This window comes from Megalobrama amblycephala, linkage group LG9 (genome assembly GCF_018812025.1).
Source record: "Megalobrama amblycephala isolate DHTTF-2021 linkage group LG9, ASM1881202v1, whole genome shotgun sequence".
NCBI lineage: Eukaryota > Metazoa > Chordata > Actinopteri > Cypriniformes > Xenocyprididae > Megalobrama > Megalobrama amblycephala.
The window spans coordinates 16,363,004-16,390,413 of record NC_063052.1 but is presented as its reverse complement, the minus strand read 5'-3'; the positions used below and the strand labels follow the sequence as shown (position 1 = coordinate 16,390,413).

The window sequence follows — 27,410 nt, the reverse complement described above, 5'->3', positions numbered from 1 at the left end:
ATAATGTGTATTGTGAAGAGTGCTGTACAAAATCATTTGATTTCAATGGAGTTGAACTGAATTTGTTAGACATGTGCCTCTGGTTTTCATTTTAACACTGTTCTTTATGTATTTTCAGGGCTGCAACTATCGTCACTGCTCCTGATGGCACACAAACATTTTCATTTGAGCCTGTTATTGGCCGATATGTCAACATTTTTTTACCTGGGAATGATGAAGTCCTTACTCTGTGTGAAGTCGAGGTGTCTGCAGGTAAGGGACAGAGAGAGAAGAAAACGCTGTGATAGAATTTTTTTTTATGTGCATATTAATGTGTGTATAACTGATATTATTTTATTAACAGAAAAGGACACACCATTGTACATTTGTAGTCCAAGTAAGTGTTCTTCATTACATTGAATGTTGTCAGTTATATATAATATGCATAATAAACCCCGGCAGGGTGATTATTATATGGTTAAAAGCCACAAATAATTTTGGACGTGAAATATTGATTCGAGTTCAAATATTTAATTAGCCCACTTGTAATAAACACAAAACTTCCATGAAGAAAAAATACAGCCATACCTAGCAAGACAAATGTTTGTCTTGTTTGAACTTGTTATTATAAGGAATAGTGTACAGTCATGCACACCAAATAAATAATTACATGGACATATTGATTTGAGATGAAACTGTTTTAAATTCTTGCTTGTTTATCTTAGAATCCATTACAGTGTACAAAAACAATCATTCGAGCAACTATATTGAACACTACAGTACTCTTAATACTACAAATACTTCAATTCAATCTTAATACTTCAATACAATCAATAACTATAACAGAGACGCACCAGTTGTGTTTGTATGAAACAAGAGAGAGAGTGAGTCTGTGGTGTGATACAAGAAACATCAGAGAAAGACCGGCTTCAGAAACCCGGATGAGCTTTCTGTTATACAGCGTTACTATTGATGACGGTCATTATCTGGAAATATCAGACCTCAGAATGTCACGACTGACCAATCAGAATCAAGTATTCCAGAGTGCCGCTTAATAATGATTTGCATTAAATAACTTAGCATTATTGTACCTATTAAATTGGAATTATACTTAAGCACTTTAAAGTAAAAAAACGTCTCACATTACGCATGTAACCGTGGTACGAGGGAACGAGGGAACGAGACTCTGCGCTTGAAATTGCGCTATGGGGAACATCACTCGTGACTCGTGTTCGAAATGCCAAAATCACAACACTCCAATCCTATTGGCCGGCGACAGCCTATGACGTCAAACTGCGCGAACCGTGACGTATAAAGGGAGCGCCTGAGGAAGTAGTCAACATCTTTTCGTCTTTGAGGGACTGTTCAGCAGGCATCCCGAAGCATGGCAGGAAAGCGCAGAGTCTCGTTCCCTGTTCTCAGGGAACCATGGTTACATGCGTAACCTGAGACGTTCCCTTTCGAAAGGGAACTCAACTCTGCGCTTGAAATTGCGCTATGGGGAACGATATACCCACGCCGCCATGCCAGAGGAGAATGCATGCCCAAAATGTCTGGACAAACGTCCGGCAGTTCCAGGGAAAAACCGGGAGCAATTTCTGCAAGGCTGTCAGTGACAGCATTCACTATGGCCAGCATCCCAAGCTGAGCCTAAAAGAGGCCTTCCGTAAAAGGCCTGCCAAGGCTGCTCGAGCATCTGGGACCAACAAACCATAGAAAGTGGTCCCTCTAGGGGAATGTGGCCAAGAGTCCAAAAGGAATCCCGGCCAGTCACTAGGGGGGACAAAATCACCCCCAACGCCACCAAGGAGGCCTTACTAATCTAGCGATAGCCAAACCTAGCCTGGCCAACCTTGTCTGATACACAGAATCTCCAAGCGCAAACTCCAAAGAGGAGAGCAGGAAAGAGTGACTGCGAAAAGGCAGTAAGCAACTCAAACCCACACGCAGAGATGGGCATCCTGGAGAGCGGAACTCAGCTGAGCGCTATAAACCCTCGTATTGAGGGGAGTACAACCACTCATCCTAGGATCTACTCAGCTTCTGATAAAAGCGCTTAGGAGGCTGTGCGCTAGAGAACGCTGGTACAGGGGAGCACAAACCAGCCTGGGGCCAGTCTGAACGGGAGACTTCACAGAAGTCTACAACCAATGACTAGCTTAGGTAGCTAAGCACAATTACACAGTCAACCCAGAGGGAAGTACGAAGCTCAACCTAACAGACAGCCAGTACTGTGGCCACATAGTCATGGAGGCCGGAACAAAGGGCCTACAACATAACTAGAGTTCTTAAAATGAACTAAGCATTCCACAGAAACTCAACACATGAGGCGATATTCCGGGATGGCCCGTAAGGCCAAGCACCTGAAACATAGCATGCTGGAAGCATGACCACCAAGTAATTAAGTAGCTGTGAGTGCCCACGAAAACAGCTCGTCCAACACAATCCAACGAGCAGTGTACTCGGTAAAAGCACCTTTCAACTCTTTAAGAAAGAGGAGTACAGCGTACGCCATCACGCGCTAAAGAAGGCCCCATGGGCCTATAACCTCAGCAGACACGTGGCATCAGCTCGTGGCAGTGTTATCAAGGTTCGGGCTAAACAGACCGACTACAAAAGGAGGTCATCAGTCAGCCCGAGCCCCGGCCAGCCAGCGACAGAAATCATTTTACTGCTTCAGTAAAAATAGTAAGGGAGAAAAACCTTGAAAAGGTAAATGCCAGCATGCTCCACAGGAGGCCCTTAAGGCCTACCCATCGCACGCGGCGTCAGCTAGTGGCCACTAAAGCAAAACAGACTTAAAATACGTCATTTCTTGTCCTAGAGACATAAGTAATATATCAATTGAAACTATAGAATGTCTTCTTTTATTTGTGTACACTCAGAGTAAAAACACAATGTTGTGCTTTTTGTAAAATAAAGAAAACTAACATGATGCGTGATCTCTCATCTCCCTCTGAACGAAGTCCAATCTGATAGTTCTCAGAAAATGAACTGTAACTTAAAAATGACACTTATGTCTAAAGGAACGTTGAAATGTCAGGTTTCAAATCGTGCAAGTCAAATCGAAAACAAACATTCTGTGTTTATGTAATCTGTATGAAAAGAGAGCCATGTCAGAAGTCCGTGATTCAGCTCATTATTCGCTAATGCGGCCACGCCCATGGTTAAAGCATGAAGAAGGAAGAAATCAAAAGTTCTTTAAAGCCTAAAAGCACTTTCACTATCAAGCCAGAAGGTGGCCTTAGAAAAAGGCCAGCCGACAGCCTAACTGTAAAAACACCTGAGCAAGTAGAAATATATATATATATTTATTGGAGATGAAAGAAGAAGAGGAGAGGATAGATATAAATCGCCCTTAAAATAGCTGGGGAATCGATTACAAACGCAACGGTGTTTACAGTCGATCACCCATTACTCTCGTTTCTTCCTCCTCCCGTCTGTCTGGCTCAGATCCAAATCTGAACGGCCAGGGGGTTTTCCATGCCCTCCCAATCTCAAACGCGGAGATCAGGAGAGAATGGAAAGTCTATGGGAGCCGCAACATTCATGGACAGAAAGGAACCGTTCGTCAAACCATCCGCGCACGGCCCCTTTCTTAACGCACACTCACGGCAGCTGCAGCCTGCCGAAAAGCGCGTCCCAAAAACACAGCGGCTCACATACCCAGCAGCTAGAGGAGCGCTCGCTGTCGGACGCGGCGACATCAAACACGGACGTCACAGTCATCTAACAATACACCCTCGTCAGCCCCGGGAAGCCGAGAGAAAGTATAATCCTCTCAGACTTCCCAACGAGCTCACCTGCGAGCCCTATGACTGCAGCCGCCGTATTGCCTCAGCACACGGGGTTACGATGACAGGCACAGATGCAGACACCTCCTTCCTCGGAAAGAGTGTTTGCAGACAAAAAAGAAGTAATTTCCTACTGGAGTTTGTGAAACAATGGCACGAACAAAACAGTCCCTTTATACGTCACGGCTTGCGCCGTTTGACGTCATAAGCTGTGATTTTTGGCATTTCGAACACGAGTCACGAGTGACGTTCCCCATAGCGCAATTTCAAGCGCAGAGTCTCGTTCCCTTTCGAAAGGGAAATGTTATTGTTTATTATTTTATGTTAAACAGGGAATCTTGTTCTTGGAGCCACAGCTGTCCAGTCTTCCACATACGATGAATTAGCAGCTGCTCAAAAAGCTATCGATGGCAACAGGAATTCAATTCGCAAACAGGGATCATGCAGTCATACTAAAGATGAAAAGGACCCCTGGTGGAGAGTTGACTTGTTGGAAGTCTACGAGGTAACCAGAGTTAGCATCACTAATCGTGGAGATGGTTATGCACAGAGAATAAATGGTGCTCAGATCCGTATCGGCAACAGCCTGGAAAATAATGGCAACAATAATGAGCTGTAAGTTTTGTCTCTCTCTTAATACTTACACAAATGGTTAGAAAATGAGTAAATAAGGTAAAATTACTTTGAATAAATCCTTTTAATACAAACTTGCCTTTGACAGAAGTATATTTAATATGATTCATGCCGTTTTGATTCGCCCCTCTCTATTTCTCTGTTACTGTGTTTCTTCACAGGGCTGCGACTGTTGAGTCCATCCCACCTGGAGACACAAAAACATTTGAGTTTAAGCCTATTAAGGGACAATATGTCAACATTTTTATCCCTGAACGCAATGAATATCTCACACTGTGTGAGGTTGAGGTGTTTGCAGGTGAGTGATAAAAGGAGAGAGGCATGGTGTGTAGACATTTGTACTATATGTACTATTTATACTATGTGTACTGATCGCCCAGAGCAACGTCACGCCTTCACTGATCGCCCAGAGCAATGTCACGCCTTCGCTGATCGCCCAGAGCAACGCTACGTCTCCGCTGATCGCCCAGAGCAACGCCACGTCTTCGCTGATCGCCCAGAGCAACGCTACGTCTCCGCTGATCACCCAGAGCAACGTCATGTCTTCGCTGATCGCCCAGAGCAACGTCACGCCTCCGCTGATCACCCAGAGTCACGTTACATCTCTAGATCAGTTAGAAAGCGGAGAGGATTGCGTTCCAGTGTGGCTGATCCACCGCTGATCTCAGCACGAGCGGCTGGCAGTTCTAAGCATCCGCCAGCCGTTCCACACTCAAGCCCGGTGGCCGCTTCGTACTCCAGCCCGCCAGCCGCTTCGCACTCCAGCCCGCCGGCCGCTTCGCACTCCAGCCAGCCGGCCGCTTCGCTCTCAAGCCCGCCGGATGCTTCGCTCTCAAGTCCACCAGACGCTTCGCACGTGAGCTCACCGACTGCAACGCACTCAAATTCGCCGATTGCAACGCACTCAAATTCACCGGTTGCAACGCACTCAAATTCACCGGTTGCAACGCACTCACTGGCTGCTTTGCCAGTGCCCACGGGCAAGATGGCCACCCCCTCGGTGCTCGAGGATGTAGGGGGCATTCCAGCCATTGAGTCCGCTCCAGCAGCTGCTCCAACCGGAGAACCCTCGCCTCATCCTCTGAAGAGGAGGAGGAGGAGGAGGAAGAAGGCTTTTCCGATTCTTCAAGGCTCAGAAGCCTTCCAAGAGGCCGCTGTGGGTCCAGAGACCACTCCAGAGGTCTCTCCTGCTCCGCCCAAGCGTCTTGCCCTGCCGGCGCCACCTGTGCTCCTTGCCCTGCCGGCGCCACCCGTGCTCCTTGCCCTGCCGGCGCCTCCCGTGCTTCTTGCCCTGCCGGTGCCTCCCGTGCTTCTTGCCCTGCCGGCGCCTCCCGTGCTTCTTGCCCTGCCGGCGCCTCCCGTGCTTCTTGCCCTGCCGGCGCCTCCCGTGCTTCTTGCCCTGCCGGCGCCTCCCGTGCCTCTCGCCCTGCCGGCGCCTACTGTGCTCCTCGCCCTGCCGGCGTCACTTGAATTCCTCGCCCTGCCAGCGCCGTCTAACCGCTTTGCTCTGCCAGCACCACCCAAGCACCTTGCCCTGCCAGCGCCGCCCAAACGCCTTGCCCTGCCGGAGCCACCTGAACTCCTTGCTCTTGAACCCGCTGCGTACTCCGTTGAGTTCCCCAAGAACTTTTTTGGGGGGGGCAGTATACCATGGGGTGGGGAGCTTGCGGGTGGGGATCCGGTCCGGCCACTGCCGTCATCGACCTTGGTTCTGTCATGGCCGCCCATGGACTGTAGCTCACTATGGCCTTTAACGAACCCTGACCTGCCGTGGCTACCCAAGCCACCTGACCTGCCGTGGCTACCCAAGCCACCTGACCTGCCGTGGCTACCCAAGCCACCTGACCTGCCGTGGCTACCCAAGCCACCTGATCCCCCGTGGCCTTCTGACACTCCGGACTCCCCATGGCTGCCCGTGGCACCTGACCCGCCATGGCTGCCCGTAGCACCTGACCCGCCATGGCGGCCCTGGAACCTGCATTGGAGACTCCGTCCCTGTCCGCTACTAGAGCTCCAATGCACCCACCCCCCCTCCCTATTGGTGTCATCTACGCCGTGAGGACGTGCCTTCCGGGAGGGGGGCATTATGTAACGATCACCGTCTGTTCCTGTCACTCCCCGGACTACACTTCCCACAATTCTCCCTGTCAGTCACGTTCACTCCACACCAATCACCTGTCGCCACATACAGCCATGCACACACTCCTCACTAATCACCACACCCAGCTGCAGCTTGTTACCTGGACTATAAAAGGACTCTCACTCACACCATCTGGTCGCGAAGTCTTGTTTAACTGTTGTTGCAATTCTGAGCGTTTTCCTGTATTCCCTGTCTGCCTGTTCCTTGTTACCATTCCTGCCTGTTCCCTGTTTATTGACCCATTGCTGCCTGTCCTGACCCTTGCTTTGTGTACCGACCTGTGAGTGATATCTGCCAGTCCCGACCTCTGCCTGTACCTGGATTACGATTCTGTCTACTCTCTGCTATACCTGTTTGCTCCTGATTTACTCTGCCTGTACGACCACTCTTGTTATTAATAAACGCTGCACTTGGATCCCCTGCCTGAGTCTCCCATTCACAACACCAACCTTCTGTTCTAGAATCAACAACACAACCACCAATTCGACCAATGTTAACTTTAAATTTTCTGTTATAAAGAGTAAAAAAATTGACAAAAACCATATCACAAATATCAATATCAAAAAGAATAATAATGAAAATACAGGCGATAACTTCAGGGAAGAGCCAAAATAACAAACAAAGCAAAAAAAACTAACTAACCCAAAAATCTCTCTAAATTACCTGGAGAAAAATAATCCAAAAAAAAAATAAATGACATAAATCTTCCCTCTCTCCCTGTAACCATAAACAGGAGAAAATCAACCCTCCACTTTCATTCCCCAAAACAAGAAAGAACGATCCAATCGCTTCCAACATCAACTGACTGAATACAGCTGGTCAGTCAGAGCACCTCTTATGATGGAGGAAGAAAAAGAGAGAGCAGAGAACAAAAATACATCTGAATACAACACAAAATATACAGATGGAAATATATAACAAAATGCTAGAATAAACTTTCATCCTCAGATGTAACAAATGTGATGTGAAATGGACTCATGAAGCTAATGTGTGATGTTAACGGCATCCAAAACCAATTTTTAATAATCTATTCTCCCCTTCCTGCATAAGCCTGATTTTAATGACAATATTAATGAATGTTTTATTCTTTAATACCTGTTTTGCCACTGTTTGATTATTACTGAAAGAATAAAATCACATTCCCACTTTCAGTTTTGACTGAAGACGTGCACAGTTGAGTATAGTTTGATTGATGAATACTGTACCTGCAGGATTTTAAAAAGTAGGTAATTTGTTACGTTTCTAGAATGTTTTCCTGACTGAAGATGGTTACCTCAATCTAGGTGATTTTGGATGCTCAAAAGCATTGGAAAGGTGAGGGGGAAAAACAGTAACATAATTTGTTAAACTTGATTTTTCTTGGCATTATCAGTTTAAGATGACATGTTTGTTTTTCTTTCATGCACTGAAGCCGGTCTGTCAGCTGCAGTGATCGGAGCAGCTGGAGGAATCACACTGGTTTCACTCTTGGTGCAGCTCTGATTGTCACAGGTGTTGGCGTTGGAGCTGCAGGTGGTGCAACAGGTACTGTTTCTAACATTGCCAATGCAGTCAAACAAAAATCACTATGTGAGAGCCTTGAAAAAATGGAGCAGATTATGTAAGCACATTGATTTTCAATTCACTGAATGCACGTTTGATAACGTACAAATTTCATGGAGGTTAAGCAGAAGTACAGCAGCGTGTGCCGCAGAAATCATGCATCTACTGTATGTCTGCTGGCGAATGTTGGTAGAATTGGTGCTCAGGCTGCCAAAGTAGGACAAGCCGCAGCTTCAGGAGTTTTGAGTGCAGTCTTTGTCATTGCTAATGTGAGACAAATCAGCTCAAATGAAATTATTAATTAATTTAAAGGGATCTTTAAAAGAGTCACTTAGTTTATGACCGAGTCTGAATTGTCTACCATAAGTTCTACTAAGTTAAGCATAAGTTCTGTAGCAGATATGAATATCCGACTATCGTGAAAACACTATTTATTAGCAAAGTAACATCAGATTGGCAGTTTAAGGCATTAAATTCTTAAGCACATAACACAAGACACTTCTCTTTAAAAATCTACAGGAGACTTTATTGATTATTCTAACACAAACTAATATCTAACACACACACACACACACACACACACACACATACAAACACACACATATATTTTTCGCTTGGGATTTTGTACATGGATTGAATTGTAAATTCACATGTAAATATTATTTTTTTTGTACCGCTTAAGTGAGCACAGACATTCCACAAGGTTTAGGAAAGCCTTCCCACAAAGTTGAACACTGTTATTGCTGCGAAGGGTGGGCCAACTTTATATTAAACCCTACAGATTAAGAATGGAATGTAATTTCATGTCAGTTCATGTGCATGTAAATTCAGACATCCCAAAACTTTTGGCAATATAGTGTATACAGTTGCAAGAAAAAGTAAGTGAACCACTTGCAGAATCTGTGAAAATGTGAATAATTTTAATAAAATAAGAGGGATCATACAAAATGCATGTTATTATTATTTAGTACTGTCCTGAGTAAGATATTTTACATAAAAGATGTTTACATATAATCCACAAGACAAAACAATAGCTGAATTTATTAAAATAACCCCATTCATAAGTATGTGAACCATTGATTCAATGGTTCAACTATGCAAAAGACGCTGGAAAACTGAAGAATCTGCAGGAGCTGGAGGATTTTTCTGAAGAACAGAGCTCAGTTTAACTGCTCAGAACAAACAAGAGACTCATGAACAACCATCACAAAACATCATGGATCGTGGATCATCAGGTAACCACACACAGTATTGAGAATCAATGGTTCACAAACTTATGAATGGGGTTATTTTAATAAATTCAGCTATTTTCTTTTTTTTTTTTGTCTTGTGGAACTAATATGTAAACATCTTTTATGTAAAATATCTTACTCAGGACAGTACTAAATAAAAAATAACATGCATTTTGTATGATCTAATTTTATTAAAATTATTCACATTTTCACAGATTCTGCAAGTGGTTCACTTACTTTTTCTTGCAACTGTATATAAGGCACCTACTGGTGTTTAATTAATATCATTTGCAGCAATTTTGAGTCTGTTTCTGTTCAAAGAGAGTGAATTCATTGAAGTTTCTTCTGGTTTAAGAGAAACGCTCTTTGGAAGGCATAGCTGGGCAGAGCCGGTGTCCTGGAGGATGTCACTGTTTAGGCCTGTGGTCATCTCTGTTTCCGGAGGTTGTGGATTTACACATTAAGGACACAAAGGTGTTATTTAGCCATTAGGTCTTAGTTTGTGGAGCAAAGGAAAGTCTCCTTTATTGATCAGCTCTGTCAATACAAGCCCTGGTTTGAGATCTTTGGAATGTGGGGTTTTTACAAGATATGTACAGGCAAGTACAAACATGTTCTGAGTGTTTAACTCATATTGTGCTGCATCACAATATCCAAGCCCCGTATCAAGGAGAGTATTGGTCTCATAGTTTTGATTGGGAGGGCCTTAATTCAACAATAAATAGAGCATAATTTCTGAGCTCAATATTATTCAACTAGACCCTCTTCACAGACTGCTGGTATGTATTAATATTCATATCTATGTTTAATAGCACATTTTTGGTTTGAAATGTTTTGAATGCATAATATTCCTCATATGAATAATATATTGGATAAATAATCTAGCAATTGTTTAGAAAAATATTAATTCCATTTATTTATTATATACAAATGTATTATTTTGTTTAAAAGCAGATAACTGAATTGTGAAGGTCTTCTGTGAGGTTGATACATTGATGAATTCCAGGTGAGTTGAATGTTTATGCACTCTCTACACCAGGGTAACGTTACAATTACAAAAAAAATAAAAAATGTTGAATACAGCTTTTAAATAAATTTGGTATCACCATTGAAAAATTTACAAAACTCTTGGCCAGTGTTGCATGTTACAAGTAACTTGAGTTAGGTAATCAGATTATTTTTTCAAATAAGTAAAGCAAGCTGCTTTGTTTTCCCATTTATTGACTGACAGCTCTCCTGTCCCCATGTTGAGAGAAATAAAGTGCAGAGGCGTTGTGTGCGCTGTGTAAACATGATGGTTATTGTAGTTCTAGACTAAATGTGAACATGCATTTCCTCATCTCACTTGCCAAAAACATTCAGTATTCCTCAAAATGAATAAGAACAGTGAAATGCAAACTCAGAATTTTAAACAAACCTGTAATAATTAACTATATTAAATTACACAAATACACTTTATGTATTTAATCTCACGTTATCAAGTGTCTTTGCTGCTGACCTTCAGTGATCTAATTCAACCACTTGCACTTGCACTACTTGCACAAACTTTGATTAAATTCCGAATTAGGAAATCATAATGCAGCCAAAGATAAATTATGACAAACATAAATTAATTTGATAATAAGTAATGGTAAATAAAGACAAGCAAACAGTCAGTAATGAAGAAAGAACAAATTAACAAATTACAAGTAATAGCACAAATAATTACAGGTCTAGCAGTAGTGTTCAGGTACTAAATGCTATAATGTGTAAATTAAGTATAGATTAATCCTTATTAAAGCTAAAGAAGTTATTCAGTCAAGAGCAGATTTTTACATTTTATTTTATTTTAGTTATTTATTTTAAGTAACGAAAATGTTTTTATGGTTTTGGTTTTAGTTAACTATGATAACACTGTTGTAATGTTTTACCAAATTGTCTTACTCAGTACCATGGGTGTAGAATACGCAGGGCATGTGTTCCCCGCACTTGTAATAAAACATTATAAAACACAAAAATTCGAGCCCTGCACTTTTTCATTGGACAAGTGTGTTCACATGGGGCAATGTGTATGTGTAAATCTAGATTTAAAATTCAAAGAAACAAGATACAGTACAGTATGTGACCTGACATTTCCATGACAATCAGTCACTCATGTGTAAAGGAAACGGGTTAATTATTCTAACACATAAAATGTCTTGCTTATGTATATAACCCTCGTTCCCTGAAGGAGGGAATGGAGATGTTACGTAAACTAAATAAACCAATGTACGTTGGCATGCGAGATTTGCATCTCACGCTCCGCCCCACAGTGCGGGTATAAATGTGGAAGCAGATGAAACGGACCAGGGATGGAAATTAGCACCCGCCACCAGCCAAATGCGGGTGATTTTGTGTTGTGGCGGGTAAACTGGCTTCACCTACCGGCCACCGTGGCGGGTAAATAAAAATAGCACATTTGTAATGAAAAATCTGTACTTTTACTTCGCTACGTTTGGCGACGTTCCTCTCGTTACTTTATTTTAATTAAATACTGTACATGTTAAGAAATGCGTAGTTTATTCCAAGTCTCTTTTTTTTTCATGAACGATGCCCCATTCACAAATGAATCGCTCTTTTGAGTCGATTCTGTTCAAAGACTTGATCAAACAAGTTTGTAAAACTGTCTAAATTGATTCGCGAATCAGTTTGAATGATTTGTTCATTTCCTGCACGCGCTGAATCGTCTAAGGCGGGTTCACAGGATGAAGTGGCCGTGGACCTACAGTCAATTAAAAGCAAATTTGAAAATGCATTCAGTTGTTTGCCAGCGATGAAGATCTTTATTAGTTGAGCTGCGTATGCTGTCTGTGAACAATTCCACAGGTAACGTTAGTCCTATCGATTTCATTTTATTTAAATTCATGATACATTTTACAACCAAACAGATTATTACGCCACGTCATATATACTATAACAAAAGTATGCATTTCTTTACCGTTTTTTATAGACATATATCTTAATTTATACATTAAATAAGCTACCATTGTTCAGAGAGTATGAAATGAACATCCGCCGTCCCGCGGTAGTTATTGCGCAATGGCGCCAGCGACCTGTTCGTCTTGAAAATGAACGCCTTTTTGTTGACACAGTTAAGCAGTTTACACGCGCCTGCTGAAATATACATTTGTTTACATTTTGGAGAACAGACCGAAGAAGATCCGTCAGTGCATTTTATCATTGTTTGTGTCATGTTCAGAGGTTATGAGCGCGAGCACATGTGTGTTTTCTCTCTTCTTTCAAATGTAGCTGTGTATACGTTATTATTATACATAACGATATATTCGGGTTACAGATGCCAGAAATAATGCTTGTCTCTTCTGTGTTTGTTGCAAAGATATCTAATTATGATAATAATTTAAATATCTATCTAAATAATAACATGATATTGTGTGTGTATAATATATATATATATATATATATATATATATATATATATATATATATATATATATATATATATATATAATATAAAAGTAACTAGTAACGAGCTACTTGAGTAGATTTTCATTGGATACTTTTTTACTCTTACTCAAGTAACTATTAAGATTATTACTTTCACTTTTACTTTGAGTAAATATTTCTATAAGTACTTGTACTTTTACTTGAGTACAGTTTTTGGATACTCTACCCAACTCTGGCAGTTACACATTGTCGGTTAAAAACAAGAAAGTGGCTGGTAAAAACATTGAGTGGCTGGTAGATTTTGAAATCCACCAGCCACAGTGGCCGGTGGACAAAAAAGTTAATTTACATCCCTGAAACGGGCATTCAGGTTTTGGGAATTGGAGGATAAATTGGGATCCCTACCAAAATGCCACTATTGCACAGCCTGCAGCTCTACCTATATCTGTCAGCGTCTTGGGTCTGGTATGCCAAGACAATGGCATCCACTTTCCAGTGGGCCAACCTCTGCTTAGAGACAGCCTTTCCTTTATACTGGCCTCCATAACAGACTGGAGGTCCTGTTTTGAGGTCCTGAAGCTCAACATTTGGTCCATGTACAGGTGCAAAGAGCGGATAGGCAGAGCAAAGCAAGGGCTGGGTCTGCCTCCTCCAGGGCCAGCGCTTGCAGGTTCACCATCTGGTCCTTGAAAGGAGTGGTGTGAACCTTGGGCACATATCCAGGCCGGGGTCTTAGGACACCGTTAGAGTTAGCTGGGCCGAATTCTAGGCAGGATTCGTTGACCGAAAATGCTTGCAGGCCCCCCTACCCCCTTGATGGAAGCCAGCACAATCTGTCTTCATTGACAGAATTTTCAGCTCAGTTGACTGCAGTGGTTCGAAAGAAGCACTCTGTAATGCTGTAATCACCAATGAGACATCCTAAGAGGTTATGGGGTGAGAGCGAGGAGGATTTAACCTTCTTGCACCCCTCAGGAACCTGACAACCAGGTCATCCTTCACCAAAGATTTACCATCTACAGCAGGGGTGGGGAACGTTGATCCTGGAGGGCCATTGTCCTGCAGAGTTTAGCTCTAACCCTAATTAAACACACCTGAAGCTAATCAAGGTATTCAGGATTACTAAAGTTACAGGCAGGTGAGTGTTTTTTTCAGGGTTGGAGCTATACTCTGCAGGACAATGGCCCTCCAGGATCACTGTTCCCCACCCCTGATCGACAGGATCGTGATGTGCTGTAAAAGCATAGCTCTGATCAGGCATCTCTAGGGCTCTTCCCGGTGAGAAGAACACTACTCTACGAACAGGTTCCACTTTAGGGCATAAGCACACCTCGTAGAGGGTGCTCTCGTCAAAGTGATGGAGTCTACCACCTCCTGGGGTAGATCACCTAAGACTTCCGCGTCCTGTCTAGAGACCAGACGTGGAGGTTTCAGAGGTCTGGACGCGGGTGCCATAGGGTGCCCCATCTCTGAGAAATCAGGTCCTTCCTCAGAGGAATGCACCAGGGAGGAGCTGTCGTGAGGACCATCAGTTCTGGGAAACAGGTCCAATTGGGCCAGTTAAGGTGCAACTAGCAAGACCTGCTCCTCATCCTCCCTGATTTTGCACAGTGTCTGTGCGAGTAGGTTTACTGGGAGAAACGCATACTACAGTATCTCACAGAAGTGAGTACACCCCTCACATTTCTGTAAATATTTTATTATATCTTTTCATGTGACAACACTGAAGAAATGACACTTTGCTACAATGTAAAGTAGTGAGTGTACAGCTTGTATAACAGTGTAAATTTGCTGTCCCCTCAAAATAACTCAACACACAGCCATTAACCCTCTGGAGTCTGAGGCTGATTTGGGGCCTGGAGAAGTTTTGACATGCCCTGACATTTGTTCTTTTTTCAGTTGTTCATAAACATATTAACACTCTGAGGTCTGAGGGTATCGCCGGCGATACCACCGTGGTTTTTTTCTTATCAGTGTGAAAGAGACTCAAAATACTCTGTCAATGTTGCACATACAATTAAGAGTTATAGACCATTTTAATCTGTGGAATATCTTCTTTCATTTGTGTACACTCAGAGTAAAAACACAATGTTGTGCTTTTTGTAAAATAAAGAAAACTAACATGATGCGTGATCTCTCGTCTCCCTCTGAACGAAGTCCAATCTGATAGTTCTTAGAAAATGAACTGTAACTTAGTGAATACTAATGACAAAAAAATTACACTTATGTCTAAAAAAACATTAAGATGTCAGGTTTTAAAACATATAAGTCAAATCGAAAACAAACCTTCTGTGTTTATGTAATCTGTATGAAAAGAGAGCCATGTCAGAAATCCGTGATTCAGCTCATTATCCGCTAATGCGGCCACGCCCACGGAGCCAGCGCTATTCAGACGCAAATTCAGTCAATACATGCATACATCATCTCAATCGTGTATTTATTGTCTTCAAAAGTGTTTTGAATAGCCATATTTAGCGATCTCTTGCCTCTGTTAGTTCCTTGATTGTCACATGATATGCCTCTTCTTTTACTGAGGCATTTGTGGACAAAAGGGGCAGAGCGCCCTCCGGCTCAAGTATGAATTAAAAACACAGCATCCAGCGCTCATAATGATGACAATAAATATAGAATAATAAATATTACTCCTCTGTATAGAAAATTTATATAAAAATATGAGAATCCATCAATATTTCTCCAAATGTGTATGCTTTTAAGCATATTAAGAAATTATGGTCAATATAAGATTTTAAGAGTCAAAATGTGAAGCTTGAGTCTTAGATCTTTTTAATGATGTATAGTTTGTCAACTGCACATCAACATTTAGGCTCTATAATATAACAAATATAGTAGCCTATATGAAATGCCCTAGAGGTAGGAATGTTCAGACGCTTTGCATCACAGAAATACATTATATTTAAAGTATATTAAAATAGAAAACCATTATTTGGTTAGAGACTAGAGACTTCTTTTAAAAACATTATAATGGCAATGTGTTCAATCTTTTGACTGGTACTGTAATTTAATATAGGCCTATACAAAATTTTCTTCATATCATGTGCAATAATACGTGCATGCATGAAATCACAAAAATCATGTTTTTTTTTGTCCTGAGTGGACTTTAATCCTGTTATCAGCATGATCACAGAGGGTTTTTTCACAGCCTACCTGACTGAAAGGCCTCATTAATATGCAAGTCATTTCAGGTCATTATTATTCAATTCTTTTGTCTTCTCCGGTGAGAATCACCCATTATAAAATCCTCAGACCCCTGAGGGTTAATGGAAAAAGTGTCATTACACTGTATTCAGCACAAACTAGGCTACAATAATATGTGAGGAACATGTATGTACATGTTTGTGTTTTTGAAGGAATAACATTTATGCGTGGTTATTGAAAAAAACAAAAAACTTAAGTCACTGAAATAAGGCCAAAAAAAGTATAGTAAATCTGTATTTACAATACTTTAGGGTATTGGACGTTATAAACTAGAGTTTTTGCTTCAAAATTATGTAAAAATTATGCTGCCTACTCCTTCATATAAAACAATATATTGATTTAGTTTTTGTAAGACACTTTTTGCCAAGAAACACAGTATGCGTGGAGGCGTGAATCACCACTGAATAATGGGCCATTCTCACCTGAGAAGACAAAAGAATTGGATAGTAATGAGCTGAAATGACTTGCATATTAATGAGGCATTTCAGTCAGGTAGGCTGTGAAAAAAAAACCTTCTGTGATGTCTCAAGCTCATCATGATATATGAAACATACAGAAAAATATTATTACAATATAAAGTAATGGTTTTATATTATACTTTAAAATATAATGTATTTCTGTGATGCAAAGAGTCTGAATATAGGCTTTTAGTTTAAAAGCATGCACATTTGGAGAAATATTGGATTATCATATGCTTATGTCAATTTTCTATACAGAGGAGTTATATTTATTTAATATTCATTGTCATTACTATGAGCGCTGGTGTTTTCAATTCATCCTTGAAGTCGGAGGGCGCTCTCTGTGCATTTTTAGTCCACAAATTCATCTAAAAGAAGAAGAGGCTATTCCATGAATGGAGTTTCCAATTCATACTGCAGCCGGAGGGCGCTAAAGAAACAAAAACTCATCTAAAATTCATCTATAGAAGAAAAGAAAACAGGAACTAACTGCATGTCTTCTAGAGCTCGCTAACCATGAATTTTATATCCAGATAAACACTTTTCAAGACAATAAATACACGATTGAGACGATGAATGCATGTATTGCCTCTGAATTTGCGTCTGAATAGCGCTGGCTCCGTGGGCGTGGGCGTGGCCGCATTAGCGGATAATGAGCTGAATCACGTACTTCTGACATGGCTCTCTTTTCATACAGATTACATAAACACAGAAGGTTTGTTTTCGATTTGACTTACATGATTTTAAAACCTGACATCTTAACGTTTTTTTAGACATAAGTTTAATTTTTCTGTGATTAGTATTCACTAAGTTACAGTTCATTTTCTGAGAACTATCAGATTGGACTTCGTTCAGAGGGAGAGGAGAGATCACGCATCATGTTAGTTTTCTTTATTTTACAAAAAGCACAACATTGTGTTTTTACTCTGAGTGTATACAAATAAAAGAAAATATTCTATAGTTTCAATTGATATATTACTTATGTCTCTATGACAAAAAATGATGGAGTATTTTAAGTCTGTTTTGCTGCAATGTGAAAAAAAACTGTAAAACGCGCCGGCGCGTTTTCAGACCTCAGAGTGTTAACCCTCTGGAGTCTGAGGCTGATTTGGGGCTTGGAGAAGTTTTGACATGCCCTGACATTTGTGCTTTTTTCAGTTGTTCATAAACATATAAATGACATAAACATAAAAGTGTCATTACACTGTATTCAGCACAAACTAGGCTACAATAATATGTGAGGAACATGTATGTACATGTTTGTTTTTCTGAAGGAATAATGTTTATTGAAAAAACAAAAAACTTAAGTCACTGAAATAAGGCCAAAAAAAAGTATATTAAATCTGTGTTCACAAGACTTCTGGGTATTGGAGGTTGTAGACATGAATAATGGGCCATTTACACCTGAGAAGACAAAAGAATCACATAATAATGACCTGAAATGACTTGCATATTAATGAGGCCTTTCAGTCAGGTAGGCTGTGAAAAAAACCCTCTGTAATAATGTCTCAGCTCATCATAAAGAGCAATACTGTGAAATATTATTACAATTTAAAATAATGGTATTCTATTATGTTCTTTAAAATATAATGTATTTCTGTGATGCAAAGTGTCTGAACAATTATGTTACCTCTATGGCATTTCATATAGGCTTTTAGCTTAAAAGCATGCACATTTGGAGAAATATTGATGGATTCTTATATATTTATGTCAGTTTTCTATACTGAGAAGTAATATTTATTGTCATCACTATGAGTGCTGGATACTGTGTTTTCAATTCATACTTGCAGCCGGAGGGCGCTCTGTACACCTTTAGGCCACAAATTCATATAAAGAACAAAAGGAACCAGGAACTAACGGCATGTCTTCTAGAGATCGCTAACCATGGCTTTAACATCCAAATAAACACTTTTCAAGACAATAAATACACGATTGAGACAATGCATATAAGTATTGCCTCTGAATTTACGTCTGAATAGCGCTCGCTCCGTGGGCATGGCCGCATTAGCGGATAATGAGCTGAATCATGGACTTCTGACATGGCTCTCTTTTCATACAGATTACATAAACACAGAATGTTTGTTTTCGATTTGACTTGCACGATTTAAAACCTGACATTTCAACGTTTCTTTAGACATAAGTGTCATTTTTTTTGTCATTAGTATTCATAAGTTACAGTTCATTTTCTGAGAACTATCAGATTGGACTTCGCTCAGAGGGAGACGAGAGATCACGCATCATGTTAGTTTTCTTTATTTTACAAAAAGCACAACATTGTGTTTTTACTCTGAGTGTACACAAATAAAAGAAGACATTCTATACACTGCGTTCCAAATTATTATGCAAGAGACAAATCAGTAAGATTTCTGTACAATAAATATTCAGATTTTAGGTTTTCTAAGAAAATGTTTGTTCGTTTATTTATCCATGTCTTTTTAGATAACTGGTATCAATCTCAGACAAAATAATTTGCCAGATCTATGGAAACCCTACTTGGTTGTTCCACATTATTAAGCAAGTCACAGTTCTCATGCAATATGGGGAGGAAGAAAGATCTTTTTGAAGATGAAAAGCATGAAATGGTGCAATGTTGTGCAAAAGGCATGAAAACAATAATATTGTGTGAAAACTGAATGGAGATTATCAAATTATCATAAGATTTGTGAGTGATTTAGAGCACAGCAGAACTCGGTCAGATAAAGGCTTATTGAGGAAAGTTCCTGTCAAAAAAATGAATTGTATTAAAAGGGCAGCTATAAAAAAGCCAGTTTTGAGCAGCAAACAGGTATTTGAAGCTTCTGGTGTCTCAAGAAGCTCTCCATGCAGGCTGGCAGTTGTGCGTAAAGATGCATTTCAGCCACTCCAAACCAAACCTCACAAAGAGAAACATTTACAGTGGGTTTATATTCAGATATGTGGAGTTCATAACTGGCCATTTTCAGCTATGGTATAAAAAGGGGGATAGTGCATAGTACAATGCACTATTTTACAATGCACTATGCACTAACCTATGCTGCAAAAAAACACCACAGCAATAAAATTGTTTGAAAATGTATTTCTACACCCACTGTAAATGTTTCTCTTTGTGAGGTTTGGTTAGTGGTGTCTAAAATGCATCTTTACGCACAACTGCCAGCCTGAATGGTGAGGTTCTCAAGACTCCAGAGACACCAGCAGCTTGAAATACCTGTTTGCTGCTCAACACTGCCTTTTTTTTTATAGCTGCCCTTTTAATACAATACATTTTTTGATAGGAACTTTCATTAATAAGCCTTTATCTGACCGAGTTCTGCTGTGCTCTAAATCACTCACAAATCTCCATTCAGTTTCACACAGTATTAGTTGTTTTCATGCCTTTTGCACAACATTGCACCATTTCATGCATTTCATCTTCAGAAAGATCTTTCTTCCTCCCCATATTGCATGAGAACTGTGACTTGCTTAATAATGTGGAACAACCTCTAAGTAGGGTTTCCATAGATCTGGCAAATTATTTTGTCTGAGATTGATACCAGTTATCTAAAAAGACATGGATAAAAAAACAAACATTTTCTTAGAAAAACTAAAATCTGAATGTTTATTGTACTGAAATCTTACTGATATGTCAATTGCATAATAATTTGGAACGCAGTGTAGTTTCAATTGATATATTACTTATGTCTCTATGACAAGAAATGACAGAGTATTTTAAGTCTGTTTTGCTGCAATGTGAAAAAAATCCTGCAAAACGCGCCGGCGCGTTTTCAGACCTCAGGGAGTTAATGTCTTAACTGCTGTCCACAAAAGTGAGTACACCCAAAAAGTGTACACAAAAGTGAGTCAAAATTGGACCCAATTAGCCATTTTCTCTCCCCGGTGTCATGTGACTCGTTAGTGTTACAAGGTCTCAGGTGTGAATGGGGAGCAGGTGTGTTAAATTTGGTGTTATCGCTCTCACTCTCTCATACTGATCACTGGAAGTTCAACATGGCACCTCATGGCAAAGAACCCTCTGAGGATCTGAAAAATAGAATTGTTGCTCTACATAAAAATGTAGACTATAAGAAGATTGCCAAGACCCTGAAACTGAGCTGCAGCATGGTGGCCAAGACCATACAGCGGTTTAACAGGACAGGTTCCACTCAGAACAGGCCTCGCCATGGTTGACTAAAGAAGTTGAGTGCACTTGCTCAGCGTCACAGCCAGAGGTTGTGTTTGGGAAATAGACGTATGAATGCTGCCAGCACTGCTGCAGAGGTTGAAGGGGTGGGGGGTCAGCCTGTCAGTGCTCAGACCATACGCCACACACTGCATCAAATTAGTCTGCATGGCTGTCGTCCCAGAAGGAAGCCTCTTCTAAAGATGATGCACAAGAAATCCTGCAAACAGTTTGCTGAAGACAAGCAGACTAAAGAACCATGTCCTGTGGTCTGATGAGACCAAGATAAACTTATGTTGTTCAGATAGTGTCAAGTGTGTATGGGAGAAACCAGGTGAGAAGTACAAAGACAAGTGTGTCTTGCATACAGTCAAGCATGGTGGTGGGAGTGTCATGGTCTGGTGCTGCATGAGTGCTGCCGGCACTGGGGAGCTACAGTTCTTTGAGGGAACCATGAATGAGCAGAGCATGATCCCCTCCCTTCGGAGACTGGGCTGTAGGGCAGTATTCCAACATGATAATGACCCCAAACACACCTACAAGACGACCACTGCCTTGCTAAAGAAGCTGAGGGTATCTAAACCCTATTGAGCATCTGTGGGGTATCCTCAAACGGAAGGTGGAGGAGCGCAAGGTCTCTAACATCCACCAGCTCCGTGATGTCGTCATGGAGGAGTGGAGGAGGACTCCAGTGGCAACCTGTGGTGGCCACACAAAATATTAACACTTTGGGCCCAATTGGACATTTTTACTTAGGAGTATACTCACTTTTGTGGCCAGCGGTTTAGACATTAATGGCTGGGTGTTGAGTTATTTTGAGGGGACAGCAAATTTACACTGTTATACAAGCTGTACACTCACTACTTCACATTGTAGCAAAGTGTCATTTCATCAGTGTTGTCACATGAAAATATATAATAAAATATTTACAAAAATGTGAGGGGTGTACTCACTTCTGTGAGATACTGTACCTCAGCGTGGAGCTGAAGTGCACAGGGGAAATGGGCGCGGCACAGAAGGCAGGGAATAGTGCAGCCTGCAGTGTGCAAAAAGCTCTTTTAAGGCTGTTATGAAACAGCAGGAAGTGCTCTGAAGGGTCGCGAGCATCACTGCAGCGCCGTCACACTGGATAGCAAAGGCCTATTCCTGAAGAGCGCTCACAGACACTCGTAGACACACTCTCTGGTGAATGGAAGAGCAGAACAGTTGCTTGGCGGTGTCCATTGCATCTGCTTCCACATTTATACCCACTCTGCTGTATATCTATGGCGAGATCCCAATTCGCCAGTTCAGTTCTGACGTAATGTCGAACGTGACTGACTGAAAGGGAACTAATATCTAACACATAAACACACGCACACACATTCACATGAATTGTAGAAAGAACGAAAGAGAAAATGTTAAGCTTTAAGAGAAGAAGAAATTTCATCATTTAGTTTCTAGTAATATATGCACTTTATAAGACCTGACCTGAACGAACCATCAATCATTAATTTAACCCTTCTATCATTTCTTAGGTGGGGTTATTAAATTTTATATCATGTCTTGGGAAGCCAATCTTGGGAAGCCAATCACATTGTTGTGTTGGCGGATGAAATGGAAGTGAAGTCTCTGCACTTTGATGTTGAAGTTCGAGGCATGGCAAAACTATAGTCTTGGAGTGAAATGAGACTCTCAACAGAAAAGAAAAGAAACTAAGTGAAGAAAGAAAAGTGAGATGAGAGTATTCAGATGACTTGCATGATGCTGTTCATTCTTAACCTCCGTCTTAACCCATTTTACCGTAACCTAATTCTTTGTTCGTGTCCTGAGTTTTAAACTGAGATGTTTGTCCAACACCCCTGGAGGTCCGACCAATTAGACTGTCTTTAGTTCGGGGTGTGACTATTTCTCCTCCATGTACATAAATCACAGTTCTTATCTTAGTCACATGGTCTCTTAACTTTCCCGCTCTAGTACTGTAAAATTCAGACATGATTTCTATAAGAGTACAAAAAATTTTACACAGATTTGATTTATACAATAATGCAAGAAATTAGAAATCATTCACGCACATATTAAACAAAACACCTCCCATTAACTATTAAAAAGTCATAATAATTGCATGAATTATGTGAGATCTAAGCATAATAATCCCATATATATGTTGTATATATATATATATATATATATGTTGTATATATATATATATTAAAAATAGAGCAAACTTGGCAAAGGCATTTAAAATCCAAAGAACGGAGGCAGGTTAGTCACATTACACTGACTTTACTGCAAATCATGGGGTTCTTCTATACTATTACTTCATTACAATAGCAATATATGTGCCTCTTTGTGTAAATGAGCATGAGAAATTGAAAATTGTTCCTTCATATGCTGAGATGAGGTGATGTGTTGTTGTGTCTTATATCAGGATGGCGATACGTGTGATTGTGTTTCTAACACTTACTGGACTGTGTGTCGCTGTTTCCAGAGGTACGTTTAGAATAATACAAGTAAAAATACCTGGATTTAAAAATCTGTAACCATTGTGTATCATTACATATCAATCAGATTAATTTATTAAAATTATAGGCCGAAATATGTTCATTTAAAGCTTGTGATTTATTTATTTGAATTGCTTTAAAACTTTCTTATCCTTTTTTTTTTTTTTTAATCAATTTCATCATATTGAACAGGGAATCTTGCTCTTAATGCCAAGGCTGTGCAGTCCTCCACATGCCAACAGGGAGATGCTGAACGTGCAGTAGATGGAAACAGAGGCTCCTGCTCTCACACTAATTCTGAGTTTAATCCATGGTGGAGAATTGACCTTGGAAATGTCTACAGTGTACACAAAGTTACCATCACTAATCGTGGAGACTGTTGCAAAAAGCGGCTTAAAGGAGCTCAGATTCGTATTGGTAACAGTCTGGACAACAACGGAAACGACAATGAACTGTAAGAAATGTTTCAATTGTTCTGTCATCTTCCCATGTTTATGATGTTCAATCTGGTTTAATAAAACAGGAGGCAAAACTGAACCTCCTCCACAAACCAACCACTCAGAGAGCCACAGCCATGGAGATGAACTTTACTTGAACATATTTTATCCAGACTGTGATTAGACATTTGTAAATTTAGACCATTGTTTCTTGTTGCAATGCAATATAAAACATGAACAATAATTTGTATTGTGAAGAGTGCTGTACAAAACCATTTGATTTCAATAGAGTTGAATTGAATTTGTTAGACATGTGCCTCTGCTTTTCATTTTAACACTGTTCTTTATGTATTTGCAGGGCTGCAACTCTTCTCACTGTTCTTGATGTCACAGAAACATTTTCATTTGAGCCTGTTATTGGCCGATATGTCAACATTTATTTACCTGGGAATGATAAAGTCCTTACTCTGTGTGAAGTCGAGGTGTCTGCAGGTAAGGAACAGAGAGAGAAGAAACTCTGTGATAGAATTTATGTACTTATTGATGTGTGTATAACTGATATTATTTTATTAACAGAAAACTACACACCAATGTACATTACTGTTCCAAGTGAGTGATCTTCATTTCTTTGAATGTTGTCAGTTATATATTATATGCATAATAAACCCCGACAGGGTGATTATTATATTATATTATATTATATTATATTATATTATATTATATTATATTATATTATATTATATTATATTATGTTATATTATATTATATGCCACAAATGAGTTTGGACACAAAATGTTGATTTGAGTTGAAATATTTTATTAGCCCACTTGTAATAAACATAAAACTTGAAGAAAAAATATAGTCTACCTAGCAAGACAAATGAACAAGTTCAACAAGACAAACATTTAAGGAATAATGTACATCAAATAAATAATTACATGAACATATTGATTTGAGATTAAACTGTTTTAAATTCTTGCCTGTTTATTATCTTAGAATCCATTACAAAAACAATCATTCGAGCAACTATATTGAACATTACAGTACTCTTAATGCTAAAAATACTTCAATTCAATATTAATACTTCAATACAATCAATAACCATAACAGAGACGCACCAGTTGTGTTTGTATGAAACGAGAGAGAGTGAGTCTGTGGTGTGATACAAGAAACATCAGAGAAAGACCGGCTTCAGAAACCCGGATGAACTGTCTGTTATACAGCGTTACTATTGATGACGGTCATTATCTGGAAATATCAGACCTCAGAATGTCACGACTGACCAATCAGAATCAAGTAATCCAGAGAGCCGTGTAATAATTACATTACAATACATAGCTTAACATTATTGTACCTATTAAATTGGAATTATACTTCAGCACATTAAAGTACAAAAAATTTGATTTATTATTTTATGTTAAACAGGGAATCTTGCTCTTGGAGCCACAGCTGTCCAGTCTTCCACATACGATGAATTAGCAGCTGCTCAAAAAGCTATCGATGGCAACAGGAATTCAATTCGCAGTCGTGGGTCATGCAGTCATACTAAAGCCGACAGGGACCCCTGGTGGAGAGTTGACTTGTTGGAAGTCTACAAGATATCCAGAGTTAGCATCACTAATCGAGGAGATTGTTGTCCAGAGAGAATAAATGGTGCTCAGATCCGTATCGGCAACAGCCTGGAAAATAATGGCAACAATAATGAGCTGTAAGTATTGTCTCTCTCTTAATACTTACACAAATGGTTAGAAAATGAGTAAATAAGATAAAATTACTTTGAATAAATCCCTTTAACACAAACTTACCTTTGACAGAAGTATATTTAATATGCTTCATGCTGTTTTGATACGCACTTCTCTATTTCTCTGTTACTGTGTTTCTTCACAGGGCTGAAACTGTTGTGTCCATCCCACGTGGAGAGACACAAATATTTGCTTTTAAGCCTATTAAGGGGCGATTTGTCAACATTATTATCCCTGAACGCAATGAATATCTCACACTGTGTGAAGTTGAGGTGTTTGCAGATGAGAAATAAAGGAGAGAGACATGGTGTGTAGACATTTGTACTATATGTACTGTTTATACTATGTGTAAGTTCCCTTAATATATATTTTTTGTTCTGTTTTCATTGCCAGATTAAGTGGAATGAGATGATGTTACACCACAGTACACTGATCCTATAAGCAAAATACCAAACTACTGTTTTCTGAGCAATACTGATGTTGCACTTTTTTCATTGTTTTCATTTTACCTGTGCACCTTTTATCCAAAGATAAGTTTCAGTGCACATTCAGTAAAGGAATGAAATGGATCTTTTACCCACCTTTGTTTATCTTTGCTTTCTACATGAATAAATTACTTTAAATAAATTACAGCATTGCATGTTGTATTTCATGTTTCTGGATCAAAAAGGCTTATTTAGATATTCACAATGAGGAGGAGGTGTAGTGTTACATAGCTATCATCTAGTGTTGAGGAGCTGGTAACAAAGTAAAGAAGAATAAAAATTTTCAAAAAGAGAAAGAAAATCATGGAGAGAACGAGGATGTCAAACCTTCTTTCTCAGAATCAACAACTCAACCATCAATTCAACCAATATTAACTTCAAATGTTCTGTTGAGTAAAAAAGGCAAAAAAAAGTAGCAATAACCATAACATATGTCAATATTTCTGTTATGGTTATTGTAACTTTTGTGGCTTTTTTACTCAACAGAAAATTAAAAGCTTCAGGGAAGAGCCTGGCCAAAAAGAACAAACAAAACAAAAAAATAACTAACCCAGAAATTTCTCTAAATTACCTGGAGAAAAATAGTCCAGAAAAATAAATGACATAAATCTTCCCTCTCTCCCTGTAACTGTAAACAGGAGAAAATCAGGATTACAAACAAAAATGGCTCCCTCCACTTTCATTCCCCAAATCAAGAAAGAACGATCCAATCGCCTCCAACATCAACTGACTGAATACAGCTGGTCAGTCAGAGCACCTATTATGATGGAGGAAGAAAAAGAGAGAGCAGAGAACAAAAATACATCTGAATACAACACAAAATATACAGATGTAAATATATGACAAAATGCTAGAATAAACTTTCATCCTCAGACGTAACAACAGTGATGTGAAATGGACTCATGAAGCTAATGTGTGATGTTAACAGCATACAAACATTTTTAACAATATTCTACCCTTCCTGCATAAACCTGATTTTAATGACAATATTAATGAATGTTTTATTCTTTAATACCTGTTTGTGCTACTGTTTGATGATTACTGAAAGAATAAAAGCACATTCCCACTTTCAGTTTTGACTGAAGACATGCACAGTTGATTATAGTTTGATTGATGAAAACTGTTCCTGCAGGATTTAAAAAGTAGGCTAAGGAAAAGCATAAACTAAACATTAAAATTAAAGACTTACTTAATTAAAAAGCCATATAATCAGCCAAAATGTGCAATATGGTTACAAGTAATAGGGTTTTTGTTTATTTATATTTGGATAGGGACATCATAGTGCTTGTATCTAAAGCTAATTTGCAACATTCATCCCTAGAAGAACACTAATTATGAATATATTTCTAAATTAACCAAGACTTAGTAGTTCTCTTAAAAATATTATAACTTATAGTATATTATATAATATAACTTGCAGCAGATTGCATAATCAGGTAGTGAATTCACAGGTAGTGAAACAAGAAAAAAGATTTTACAATTTTTTTTTTTTTTTTTTTTTACAATCGCTAGATCTGCTGCACCACTGCAATCGCTCAAAAAAATTACACAAAGTGTCCCAAAATTTTTGACATGTTATCTGAAGCCATCTGCTGGAATTTGTCAAATAATGATGCAAATCCTCACCTCATTCACCTGCTAGATGATTTTCTAATCCCAACGCCATCCCAGTTGCTCATATCCTCACAGTTCAAAAAGTTTTTTCAGA

The 27,410-nt window shown here is 39.6% G+C and overlaps 1 protein-coding gene across 1 annotated transcript in view; it reads left to right on the top strand.

Moving 5' to 3' along the window:
• Window positions 1-113: 113 nt before the first annotated feature.
• Window positions 114-27,410, top strand: part of LOC125276079 — a gene marked incomplete at its 5' end in the record, with an annotated part of 59,076 nt that continues 31,779 nt past the window's right edge. The window contains 13 exons of the mRNA XM_048203497.1: window positions 114-252; window positions 344-376; window positions 4,106-4,388; window positions 4,568-4,704; window positions 4,787-4,836; window positions 5,392-5,586; window positions 7,793-7,860; window positions 7,958-8,146; window positions 22,966-23,027; window positions 23,231-23,492; window positions 23,834-23,967; window positions 24,052-24,084; window positions 24,901-25,183. Coding sequence (XP_048059454.1) covers window positions 114-252; window positions 344-376; window positions 4,106-4,388; window positions 4,568-4,704; window positions 4,787-4,836; window positions 5,392-5,586; window positions 7,793-7,860; window positions 7,958-8,146; window positions 22,966-23,027; window positions 23,231-23,492; window positions 23,834-23,967; window positions 24,052-24,084; window positions 24,901-25,183 — 1,868 coding nt within the window. The remainder of the gene's footprint in view (window positions 253-343; window positions 377-4,105; window positions 4,389-4,567; window positions 4,705-4,786; window positions 4,837-5,391; window positions 5,587-7,792; window positions 7,861-7,957; window positions 8,147-22,965; window positions 23,028-23,230; window positions 23,493-23,833; window positions 23,968-24,051; window positions 24,085-24,900; window positions 25,184-27,410) is intronic.